This window comes from Quercus lobata, chromosome 12, assembly GCF_001633185.2.
Source record: "Quercus lobata isolate SW786 chromosome 12, ValleyOak3.0 Primary Assembly, whole genome shotgun sequence".
In the NCBI taxonomy this organism is placed as follows: domain Eukaryota; kingdom Viridiplantae; phylum Streptophyta; class Magnoliopsida; order Fagales; family Fagaceae; genus Quercus; species Quercus lobata.
In genome coordinates, this window is record NC_044915.1 from 15,404,714 (window position 1) to 15,418,302 (window position 13,589).

The 13,589-nt window shown below is 33.7% G+C and overlaps 1 protein-coding gene across 1 annotated transcript; it reads right to left on the reverse strand.

Annotated features, from left to right (window-relative positions):
• Positions 1–453: 453 nt before the first annotated feature.
• On the reverse strand, positions 454–4,002 carry LOC115971810 (ACT domain-containing protein ACR8). The gene is made up of 7 exons (XM_031091864.1): positions 3,461–4,002; positions 2,717–2,762; positions 2,485–2,599; positions 2,255–2,322; positions 1,583–2,149; positions 1,382–1,486; positions 454–1,264 (listed from the first exon to the last, which is right to left on the reverse strand). The coding sequence occupies exons 1-7, from the start codon at positions 3,529–3,531 to the stop codon at positions 902–904; spliced, it is 1,335 nt and encodes a 444-aa protein (XP_030947724.1). The 5' UTR covers positions 3,532–4,002; the 3' UTR covers positions 454–901.
• Between the last annotated feature and the right edge of the window lie 9,587 nt (positions 4,003–13,589).

Here is a 13,589-nt window from a genome sequence, read left to right on the forward strand (position 1 = left end):
TGTTTTATGAAATTTATTAGGTTACATTTAAGAAAACCCACAAATGACTAATGATATGGATCTGTAATATATCATGTGACCTTTAGGATATATGATTTTTATTTTAAACATTGAATTTATTATAATTAGTTTTAAAATAACTCTAATATTTGATTAAAGGAAACATTAACGGATGTGTTTAAAAACTATTTTATGAAACTTTTTATAAAAAATGAAAAAATATATATATATTTTAACCGTTTTTTATATTTCTAATAGTAACAAACCCTTCAATTAATCAACTCAAGTCGTGGCAAAGGGCACAAGACAAGAGGGGATCCTCTTGGTACTGGCACCGCTCTCAATTAAAATAAAAAAGAATGTACTCTCCCACGGGCAGAACGACACAAATCATAAAACTCAAATTAGGCCAAACAGAATTACGATATAAATTTGATAAAAAAAAAAAAAAAATCAAGTCAACCATTAAAAACTAAAATACTTGAGATAAACAAAGTCATTAATATGTACACATTCGTTCTGTATGAAACAAATTCCCTATTCATCTACCTACTACTTTCCTCTGTGCTTGCCAGCAATAACCTCTATATCCCACAAACTCCCCAACCAACAACACAACCTTTTACTTTTTCCACCTGTTTCCCCTTCTACTAATTCAAACCTCTCTTCAAATAAAGCGACACATTTTTAATACGGTGGAGAGGCCCCCCCTCTCTCTCTCTCTCTCAAAGTATCTATCATCTATTCAACCAACCAAACCCAACCAACTATAACTACTATCACCAAATTCCACCACCTTCCTCTTTTTATGTACACAAATGTCCAAACCTGAAGCAAAGAATATTTTAAGCTCTACAATCCCAAATTCCCTTCTCATTTCAAAGAAGAAATACAAGCATCTTTAAGAATAAGACCTGATCCATCCCAAGTTGTACAGATTCCTCCTCACTAAGCTCCCAAGTGATAATAACACTGCCCCACCGACCCCAACTGGCTGCTCTTCACTCTCAACATTCTTATGACAAATCATTGGCAATTCCTTCACTTTCAAATTACTCAACCCTATTTTTTGTCTAACAGCTTCAATGAGTTTTGGATCCGCAGTGTTACCAACTGCATCCGTTACATAAAACTCATTCACGGCCATCTCTCTTTGGGTTGATATATCGGCTCTCGTCACATTAAGCCCATTCTCTCGGAACGTTCTTGTCACATCGGCCAAAAGCCCCTGCCTATCTTCCGCGGATAGTTCAAGCCTCACACCCTGTAATAAATTCAATCACACCATTAGCATTTTACAAGCAAGCTAATAAAAGCATATATTAAAAATGACCAACTCAACAATGCAATTGTGGTGTGTGAAATTAAGACAATCATGTACCTCAGAAGCCCTTCTCTCAATTGAAGCTTGTAGGCATTGAATAACGCGTTGCCTCTCTGGTTCAGAACTTATTGGGGTCCCATCTGTGTGTCTAATGTAAAATTCCTGTACCAAATAATAAAAAAAATAGTCAGTATTTTCAATTGGAAACATTAATGTTAGCAAAAACCCAATTCAAGTTTTGGTATTAAATTTACGTACCAAATATGCTCTGTCTCCAGCTGTATTGATAGTAGCATGAAAAACAACATACTCCATATCTGTCATCGTGCAAACAATGTCAAATAAAAGCTTCGACCTGTCCTTGCACTGAACATTCACAACGGAGTAACCCCTCTCAATCCAATTCTGAACCGTGACAATGGGACAGTCATCACTAGGCTTCAAAATTGGCTTCCACTCATAATCACGATCCGCAAACATCATTTGGTGCAGCCTCCTCTCAGTGTGCGTGACCGCCATAGACACCGAGGTCTTAGCACTGCGAATATCATTGTCACCTTTGAGTACATTCCTCAAACGAGCTTCGATTTGGTCTAATTTCTGGGAATCCTCAATTGGGCAACCGGAATCACAGTCCTTCACATAGATTAGTGAAGCAATTCGGCCATTGTGAGTCCAAACTTTAGCTTCCACAATATTGCATTGAAGGTCAGCTAGCACAGCAAAAACCTCGGATAGTAGACCAACACGGTCGGTTCCGGTTAGTTCTAGGGCAGTCAGACCGTTATTGCCGTTAGTCCGACCACAGTGAATGCTGCCCATAGACTGTTAACAAAATAACCAAACAAAGAAACAAAATTTAATTAATAAAAAAGCCATAATTATTAAAATTAGAACGGCAATAAATTACGCATTGAATGTGATAATTACCTGTTCAATGTATCTGATAACGCTCTCATCCGTAAGTTTGTTTCCGTTTTGATCAGTCACATGGAAAACTGCAGCCAAAAACAGAACAAAACATATGTTTCAGAAATTTTCAATAACTAGAAACAACGCGTTTAAGTTAACGTGCGCACCAATTCGGTGCACGTTAGCATGGACACCATTAATTTAACAAAAACAAAATCAAAAAGCTTGAATTTTTTTTTTTCTCTTACCATCCATGAACCATCTTACATCTGAAGATATGTAAGCCTTTTTGATGGAAAGGTTCAGATCCGTGAGAACCTGCACGGCCTCAAGTAAAATTCCATGCCTTCTAGCACTATCAACCTGTAAATTAAGCAAAAGAGGAAAACAGAAAAACCCAGTCAGTCAAATTTGTTTTTTTGGAAAAAGTTTTCATTGAAAATTTGATTTCGTGCTTGAGGGGTTTCGTGAGAGGCGTACCGTGACAAGAGTCGCATTGGGGCAAACGGCATTGTCGATCACGACCCTGCGCAATAGCAGTGACAGGTCAAGTCAGAGAGAGCCTTTTTCGTTTTTAATTTTTCAAATTTTGAATTGGAAAAAAAACGAGGTCATTGAAAAGTCTTTACAGGTTGTAAGAATTTACTAGAAGAAAGAAAAAGAAAGTGGGGTGGGCTTGGAAAAGTCAGAAAACTTATTAAATAATGAATTTTTGGAAATTTGTTTTCATAGCGTGTGAAGAATTAGTTCGGAAGATTTTGGAAAAGTATTTTTTGCATAAGGGAAAGTAAAATATTTTCCAATAAAGAAAGGATTTCAGGGAGAGACTCCAAAATCCCACAAACTTGTTCCTTAAGAAAGTTTTTCTAGAAAGGAAAGAAGAGGAAATTCAGGGTTGAAAATACTGGTACCATGTTGTTGAAAGAATCAATTTCTAGCACTTAAAAATTCAGAAATAATCTGTGAAAAATTGCACTACTATGATCACCAAACAAGTCAACAATAATTCAAATCAAAATCAAAGAACAGGAAAGAAACGCACGGCACCGAAATTTTGCAATATGAAGCAAAATCAAAGAGAAAATTAGTGTTTTTTTTTTTCTAAACATCATGACCAATTTTTTCTTTTTTTAAAAAGCAACTCAGTCTGTGTGTGTTTGTGGATGAAAGCCAAAGATCCAGACTCAGGGAGTAGAATTCACAGAAGAAGGAAAAGGAACAAACCTAGGAGTGTTCATCCGAATCACAAGCTTTTCGTATTCGTTCAAAGAAGAGGGCCAGTCCATCTCAACCATTCTCGTCTTTCAAATTACCAGAGAAACACAAAAAAAAAGGGCCTTAAAACCAGAGCAAAAACCAAAGCCTTCGAAGTACCAAGGCCTTAAAGAAGCACTTTCTAAAACGCTCTGTGTAGTTCCTCCTTAATTAACAACGACCCAAATATTCTCTGACTGAAACCACCACTTCTTCCAAGAACAAAGCAAAGCAAATTTCTCCCCCAGAAATACCGCTATATCTCTCTCTCTCTCTCTTTCTCTTTGGCTTATAGTTATATATATATATATATATATAAGGAAACAAAGACCCAATGCAATATATCCTCAAACTCTCAAATTTATTGCAGCCAAACCTTCGATCAAATCACCATTAACAAGCCCTACCAAACTCTTCTCTGTGAAAAGAGTTTAATTATACTCTCTTTCTCTCTCTTCCTCAAAAGCGCAGAGCACGCCTTGTTCTTAACTCTCTGCCTCTTAGGACAATGAGAACACACACATATATCCCTCCCTATTTATATTATTACAGTAAGTTTTAATATTATTTTAATATTTGCTAATATTTTATTATTTTCTAAACCACGCCTATTTCGCAAAGGTAAAGGAGCCATTAGGGTTAAGTACTGAACTGCCCGAGAGGCTGCCCGTAGTGACCTAAGTTCACATCTTAAGGTATGTTTTCAAAAAAAAATCACAACTTAAGGTCAACCAATGAGTCGCCACGTGTCAACGTTGCCCTATAATTGTGGTTGAAAAGTCCAGCTCGGATGCCACGTCACCCTCCATGGCATCAGTTTGCGTGCATTGGACTCAATAGGAACGAAAAAAAGCAAGCAAAGGCAAGAGAGGTTAATGCACAGTGTTACTTACTGTTGGGGTTGGGGTTGGGGTTGGGTTTGGGTAGGGTTGGGTTGGGTGTGTGTCTTTGATTCTTCTTGTTGGGTTCATTCCACGTGGCGGTTGGGAGGTGACTTTGTAATTACGTTGTGATTTGTTTGCCGACCCTGAATTATTATCGAGTGACGTCCAACACGTGACAAATCACCGCTCACGTATCGGCCTTTTCCTCTGTCAATTTGTTTCGGCCGGTTTTTGCTTTGTACTTCTCGTTGTAGCCTTTGTTTTGATATTTGCTCTTACTTATAACCGTTTTTGCTTATACTTTATACTAACGGCACTTACCATGAATAATAGAAAAATGTGTAAAATATTTTCGGTTTATTATTGTATTTGTGTTAATTTATACTAATGCTATTTATACAGTTTTTTTTTTTAATTTTTTTATGTATCTTGATGATTAAAAAAAGAGTGTATTATGATTGTTGTGTGTGAAAAAAATAAACATTTAAAAAAATCAAAAAATTTTAATATTGAAATGAAATATAGTATACAATTTTTTTTTTGGGTAAAACATGATTTAACATTAACTTAAGAATTCACAAGTCTATTATAATGCAAATTAGCCTTGTCAAAAGCTAATATAGCCTCCACCACAGGCGGTGAGTTACAAAAAGTAGCAAAACTATACAATGATTGCGCTTCTAGTTTAGCCAATGCATCAGCGCATTGGTTTGCTTCTCGGAATGCATGGATCACGCGCTTGTTTGGGATTTCCTTCAAAATGTTCCTGCAATCAGTTAAAAGAGACTCCATTAAAAGGTTTTCAGATTCATTGTTCATTAGAATAACAATGCTTAAAGTATCAAGTTCTATTATAAGTTGCTGAATTCCCATTTCCTTGGCTAGCAGCAGCCCAATATAGTATACAATTGATATATGATGTGGGGTGTTTTAAAATTTGAGTATATATAAAATAAAAAAGGGTAAATTATTATACTTAAAGACATTAATTTTTGCACGAGCTAATAAGAATGCTCAAACAATGAAGGGTCAATACGTAATTTAACAAGCAGATTCTAATTATTTTTGTATTGTCGTACACATAATACTTTCTTAATGAGCAGCTGTATAGAGGAAGATTCGAACCCTATACTTCTAAAAAACAAGTTGTGCTAATGAGTGATATAACTGTAAAATAGCATATTCCTCTGATTCGCTAATGAGGTTGAGGGGGGACTAATTAGTCATTTGAGTTTTTGAAAAGAGGTGGTTTATGGTGGGAGAGATCTCTTCTACCTTTTTATGATCGCTAGCTCTCATATAATTTCAAGAAATTTTTTGATAAACATAAGGGAACATACATCGCATTCATGTAATTTTCAGATCTAGCTCGTTTGGTTTATTCAACTTTCATGAAAAGCAAGTCACAATGACCTCTCTCACATTTAAATCACATTTCAAGGACTTTATATTTAAATGAAAACTACAAACTTAATAGAGAGATGATATATCTTTTCAATCCAACATTGAAACCTGAAAACGAGTTTTAAATTTTTTCCCCCCTCTCTCACTTCCTCATGAATTTGGTGATATATAATACGTTTTTTTTTTTGTTTTTTTTATTATTAATTTTTATATAATTTATAGTTCGATAAATACAACAATAGGATAAAGAAATTCAAACTTTGATTCTCCAATATAGAAGAGGTCTTTTATCTTATTGAGCTCAAGTCTCTTGACTAAGTTAGAAAATTCTTTGAAAATCATTAACAATAGACATGACAAATTGCAACTATCACTGATCAGCCTTTAAGTAATAGCCTTACAGTTCCTTTTGAGTAGATGTTCAAAATTCAACCGTATAGTTCCCAAATCATCATTAAAATTATACAGGAACTTAACTCAATGTAGGCTTTGGGTCATTCCTTCAAAAAAAAAAAAAAAAACCTAGGCTCTTCGGCCAGAATCTATAGTCAAAATGCAAGTTCGATTAAATTTTCAAATAAAATTTTAGGATATTCTATAAAAAAAAATATTGAAAATAAAAGATATCAGCATATGGAGCTTTCATTGAATAAGTAAAACATAAAGAGTTAGAAAAAATTTTTTACAGCAAGAAAAATATAATGATGAAATCTTTTTAATTATGTTACATAAGTATATTAAGTCCACATTCGACATTATATTGGTGTAAGGACAGTATTTGGATTAGACCCAGTTTGGGATTGGGTTTAAGCCCAACAAGCCCAAACAATAAATTTATAGAGCGTGGGTGAAAGAACTAGTTTTACTCTAAAAGATGGACCATAAAGTTGCTGAATTAAGTTTGTTAAACACAAGTAAAGTACGAAATTCTCTCCTCGACACAGCCTGAGAAACTTGTCTTATAATATCTTGATGATGAACACAATTATAAGAACCTACAATGTTATTGCCTAGATTTTATGATTTTTTCCCGATCCCCCTTTTAGGTCACCTTCCCATGCTATATATTACAATCTTGGTGTTATCCCTACCATACACATGTAGGTTGGATTCTAGGAGTTCCTTCTTGTCCCATCCAACACCTCTCAGAACCATCAAATAGGAGCTGTAAGGCTGCTTGGTCACTGTTCAGGTATCACCTCCACATTAATGCAGTTAGAGAGTTAGTTAGGAAGCATTTAATGTGGAGGTAGCAGCTTTTTGAAGATATTTGTTGCCTCCCTTTTCTTACCCCTTGTCCAACGTCCAACTCTTAATTGTGATGTAACTTTGAAGAAAGTCTAGGGTGATATGACACTCTTATTGACCTTGGATCCTTGTTCCTGAGATGGCTTTTCTCCTCGGACGTTCGTTGGACTTATCTCATACTAGCTTTATTTTTCTCTTTATACCATTCCCATTATAACCTCATTGGGCCATTCTTGGATTAGCTAATGTCCTCGGATTGGGCTATAGGCCTAATTTGTACAGCTTTAATAGTACCTCCTGACTAACTTGCCCCCACAATTGGGAATACAGTTGAAAGTTGAAACTATGGGAGTTTAGAATGGTCCAATTGTGTCACGTGAAGCACTGAGGTAACCGACTAGTACACATATTAGCTCAATATGCCAAGGGACAAGGGTATTACTATTTATATAACATGGATAGAGGAAAATCTTAGTATACTTGAATCTGTATTGGCTTAGGATGTTTTGAATTTATTTTCTTTTTAATGAAAGTTACAGTATTCTTATTAAAAAGAGAAGAGAGAGAGAAAAAAAAAAAAAGTCCATATTCGACAAATACCTACAGGATAAGACATAAAAAGGATAGAGTTAAACTTATTATGGAAATAGTAATTTATGTGCACGGAAAAATTCAATCAACCCTTTTATGATTATGGATAATGGTTATATACCTAGATTCTTGCCCATTTTGGAGGGGATCCAAAATCTCGCCCATGATGGAGTTCCGATCTCTTCTATCTATCCTTTTTGTATATGTTAGGAATTTAGATTTTTTGTGCAAAATTCATGCATTAGCAATAATCAAAAGATAGAATTGTGATAGAAAAAAAAAAGTAAACATATATTAAAAAGGTTAACAAAATTAATAGTATAAATAATCAATTAAAGAAAAACGTTATGAAAAAAAATAATTAATGAAATTAAAAAAAAAAAAACTAGAATTTTGAATTTATAATTTTATGTAGGGTGTAAAATAACTTCAAATAAATTAAAACATTTTTTAAAATAATTTGATAGTAAAAGGAAAAGGGATTTGACCCCTGGACCTATTGATTGGAAAACTTAAGAAGTGCTAATAAACATAAAAAGTTAGTTTATATATATACACTCACAACTCTAAAAATAAAGCTCATAATAATATTGATGGTCTTCTATATTATATCTATAAGATATATATATATATATATATATATAACTGAAATTATTGATTAACCTTGTGCCATATTAATTTTTGAGATTTCATAAATTTAAACTCTATATTAGAATCTTGGCATATAATATTTTCTTTAATGATAAAAATATATATTTCCATATACAAAAACAATTATTATAAATAAATTCTTAATATAAAAATATATAGTTTCATATCTAAACACAATTAAAATAAATACTTATTAATCACTATCAAAATTATAAAAAATGCATAATCCTAAAATAAATAATTCCATATATAAACATACTCTAATAAATACCTATTAATAACTATTATAATTATTGAATTTTATTTTTATAGTTTTCAAATTCAAATTTTAAACAAACAAATAAAAGAAAAAAATATATATACACATTACTAGCTAGGATAAAGCACTATTTTACAAGTAAGGATAATATTTTTCTCGCAAACAATAAAAGTAATATATCATGTTACACATATAACATAGGGCACCGAGCTTTAATAAAATGTGACTATTCAAATTACTCAACTTCTGCTATATACACGTGAAGCTATATTACAAGTAACCAATCCTTGATGCAAAGTAAAGTAAAGATAGGTGGGCGAATCACTCAACTCCTGCGAAATAACACATGAAACTATACAAGTGACCACTCCTTGATGTGCAATGTAAAGATGGCTGGGCGAATTAGCAGTGAGGGTACCCTCATGATAGCTTTTACCCTAACTAAGACCGAGACGTGGTCCCGTATAATTGGCTGGGCAGCACAATTAAAGCGCATGGACTCCTCATAACGTAGTCGTGGAGGCAGAGCCGCGCTTTCGGACTTATTATGTCTTTCCCTTCCCTCGCAACGGTGTGGGCTTTGAGTTCTTTTGAAAAAACTTAAAATAAAAAATCCCCAAACTTCCCGACACGTGTTGGACAATGGAGTAATGTTAATGTCAACCCAATGCTGTCAATTTAACTAACAACGTGGGTCCCACGTGGTCTGACGTATCACGTGCATTCCCGTCAGAAAACACGTTCGTTGGTTCGCCCACTGTCTCTCTCCACACCACCGACTATGTCCTACCAAACCCGGTTTCCAACAGTAACTAACGGTCCCTCTCCTAAATTCTTTGAGAAAACAATTTTAAAACTCTATGTTAAACAGCATTGTGCCACGTGGGAGGAAGTGCACTAAATCCTCCACGACGTGCGTTGTTGGTCGAAACACTAATAACATTTTAGGATATTTTTACATTAAAAACTAAAAACGGGAGTGGTTAATGTCTGAGAACCAGAGGGAGCGTCGGTTAAAACGACAAAAAAATCTAGGCAGTTTGAAATTGCAAACTTTGAATACACCGTTTCTTTTTTTAGAAACACAAACTCAAACTAATATATATATATATATATAGGAGTGTATGCCTGTGTTGTTTTGTTTTCTCTCATTCAATTTTGGGGGTGTGGCGGGAAGATCACCTGTCTCCCGCCAAATCAGACGGTGGTGGTGGGTCCATGTCATCACGGAAATAGATCCACATCGATATTGTGGGAAAAGCGTGGTTGGGTGGACCACGTGTTTGACGTGGATAGTACGTTGTTGTGGGGGCGAAATATTCGAGACACAGAGAAAGGAAAACACAACAACAGTAGCCTCTTTTTTTCTTTTCTTTTCTTTTTTTACAGTGAAGAAGGTTTGTAAATTCTGAAATTAAATTGTAACATACGAGGAGAGACGACAGGCCTCGGTGTGTAAACGAATTTCTGACACGTGGATGACAGCTCAGACGTCGGTTACTGGGTCCCAAAGTAGTTTTATTTTAAAAATCGTTTTTTATTTTTTATTTTTTGGAAAGCCCGCCTTTTTCTTGGGTCTCTCTCCATAGCTTTGCTTTATTGACCTTTAAGACCTTTGGCGCCAAATTCGAAAACCAGTTCACACTTTGGGCGGGGATTTAAGTAAAGGTGGAAGTGGTAGGGATTGAATACAGCGGCGCCGCGTATCTCTCCGTGAGACACTCGAGCCATGTTTTCGTGCAATTTGATTGGGCATGTTTTGTTTGTAATTCCCATTTATTTAAACCAAATTCAGACCAGATATTTTCTCTTTTTCTTGCTATAATTACGTTGATTTGTTTGTTTCCTTTTTTTATGTTAAAAATGGGTTTTCCACTACAAATCAAATCAGGCTTGCTAAATTACTCCAATTCCACTTTTTATGTAATGTGTGGGTTTGTAAAGCATGAAAGAAAATTTTTAATCCCGAAAATTTTTGCTTGGTCATAGGATCTTGGCCGTCAGATAAAGTACCTAAACGAAGACTTTTGCACTTCAAAACCACGCTTGGGCTGGTCAAAAGTAGCTGCATGTGACTAGACCGTGGGTGGCTCAAGGGGGTTTCTTATTTTGTTAAACAAAATTATATATATATTACAAAATATGGATCAAAGCCAATTTCTGAGTGATTTCAGATTTTGTTTCCTTCTATTTGAATCTTTTCTCAAAATAGGCTAAATTGAGTCAAAAAGGATTTCGAAATTTGATTTTGTTTTCCTTTTGGGAATTGCAAAACAAAATAATCAAAACTGGTCCCTGTTTTTTTAATTTTTTTGTCACACCCTGAAAATGGTCGCGACTTTACCAAAACTATGACACAAACGGCCACATGGGATACAATCTAGGAAATCTTTGATGATGAAATTGATGACACATAACATCATGCATTGACCACCGAGATAATTATAATAATGGATATAATAAATAGTTTTATACCTTGCCATTCATTTCTCTCTACTCTCTACTTAAGTATATTCTACACTGTGATACAGAAGATTCTGAATGATGATCGATGCAGCCTATAAACTCAATACGGTTCAGGTTCTGCGTCTGAGTCAATTGGACAGCGACGAGACCCACCGTCTGATCACTATCAAACGGGGATGCTGATATGTTTCCACTAAAGAGCAAGCACACAATATGTTGCAGGAGGAGTAGTATTAAGGCCAATAAAACGTATATAGAAAGCAAAGTCTCAAGGGACCAGGCTTTACTTGCAAGTTTAGTTTCTAACTACTTTGATTTTTGGGAAGTATTTTAAGACTGGAATGGAGTCAATGCACTCACTGACCCATTTTTTTTAATTCCTAAGATTTCCATGTTAGTGAAAAAAAAGCTGAAGATCTTTGAAACAACCAGCTGGTATAGGACACATTTCTATTCTATGTGCCCAAACCCAAGTGTTTTCCAAAGGAGCCTAGTTTGGGCACCGAGTGTGTAATACACAAAACCCATTTTTTAATACTGCAAGGTTTCAAATTTACGTGAAATACAGCATAGTCCTCTTCAAATTTCTATTTGACATTTCACCCTCACCCCTTAATTTTCTATCAAGAAAACCCATCTTCATTTATTTCTCGGGAAAAAAAAAAAAAAATCTACATTTTCGAGTTTAACGTTGGAAAAAGACATTTGAGAAGACAAGTAAAATCTTGAACATGAACTTTGAGCAAAGTTTGTGCCCAATTTGGGCACAGAAATATGCATGCGGATACGCAAGATGCACACATAGCCGGCCTAAAATAAAAGGTTAATTATTTAGTATTTGACATTTAAAGTCAAACCCTTAATAATTATTTTTGTTAGTACGGCCTATAAAGTACTTTGTCAACTTTATTGTTTAGGGTTTGAATTTAAAGTAAATCTTAATTTTTTTTTAAAGAGAAAAATCTTAAAATATTAATACTAAAGAGAATTTGACTTCAATAATTGAGTTAACTTGGGAGAGAGGATGCATGTCTGCTTTATTAGGGTGTATTTGTATAAACTATTGAAAATTTGTATTTTGAATTTAAAATGAATATTTGCAAAAAAGGTACGAGGAATTGTATTTACAAAACAAAGTTTTAGGTTTTAAAAATAATCTTTTAAAATCCCAAAACGACTAATCAAACGAACCCTTAGTAGCATGTTGCACTTCTCTATATATTTGTTGTACATAACAAGCAAAACAATAAATTATAGATGACAATTTTTAATTTTTTTGGAAGTGAGAAATGCATGACAATAAATTAAGAACGACAATATGGTACTAGTTTTTTTTTTAACAAATATTGACCAAAAACTATGAATAATTGAATATAATATATGAACAGATATTATATTACTGAATTTAACAATACGAATAAAATGTTGAAAATGAACTACGTGCACAAATTATACACAAATATATGTACTCGATTATTATTTAATGCACACATAACTCATTGACCTAAAATGAAAATTTAATTACTGAATAAATTTTTTTTATTTAATAAGTATTTGATATTTAAAGTCAACCTTTAAAATATTTTTTTTCAACTTTAATTATTTAGTATTTGACTTTAAGTTACTTACCAAAATAGTAATACAAATACAATTGAGTCTATTCTTCTTCTTTTTTTAATAATTGATTGGATTTAATCTCAAATTCTAATAGGATTGCGTGCCTAATTATGAATTGAATGTTCCTACAACCTATGTATTTATGATGCAAATGGCAGAACATACACATCATTCAAATATATGTGGAAAATGAAGTTGATGAACCACGATGTTTTTCATTTTTTTCACAATTGCCATTCTTAACATATCCTAGGAGTTACTAATCAAAATGTGATGGGCACCATATTTTGATGACAAAAGTTGCAGAATAATTCCAAATTTCGACAAATACCTATTCTTGAATTTCTTCGTCTGAATGGATTTAAAAGAAAAAATTTGTCTAAAGATTCACGGCATTAATAATAATTTTGATGACAAAAGTTGCAGAATAATTCCAAGTTTCGACAAATACCTATTCTTGAATTTCTTTTTCTAAATGGATTTAAAAGAAAAAACTTGTCTAAAGATTCATAGTACTATTATTATTATTGGCTCAAGTCCAATCTTATTCGTATTTTTAAAAAGTTTATAGGCTCAAGTCCAATCTTATTTGGTCCTCTATTTGGTGAGGACTACGCAAGAAACTTGTCAGAAACTTACCGTTTCTTGTGAGGATGATAGATGAACACTATAAAGTTCTAATGACGAGGATTATATTTGAGACCTGGGAAGGTCAAAGTTGCATGTGGTTTTGATATTATGTTAAAATAAACAGGAGAAAATTAAAAGATGTAGTGAGAATCAAGAGAATGATGAATGTGACTCAATGTTCACAATAGAAAGTTCTTAGCAACTATTTCTTTACTAGTCATAACTATGAATTACAATGTTCCCATAGTTGGGGTATTCTTACCACTATAAAACTAATTTCTTCCTCAAAACAATCGTCTAAAGCCAAAATTAATCACGCCAAAAAAAAAAAAGACTAATGTCACTGCCA

Bases quoted from the DNA above. Each gene is read 5' to 3' on its own strand.
- LOC115971810 (XM_031091864.1), bottom strand. From the start codon at position 3,531: ATGGTTGAGATGGACTGGCCCTCTTCTTTGAACGAATACGAAAAGCTT. The intron at 2,600-2,716 runs GTACGCCTCTCA...CTTAATTTACAG, and splicing joins CCAATGCGACTCTTGTCACG to GTTGATAGTGCTAGAAGGCA. The intron at 2,323-2,484 runs GTAAGAGAAAAA...TTTTGGCTGCAG, and splicing joins TGTAAGATGGTTCATGGATG to TTTTCCATGTGACTGATCAA.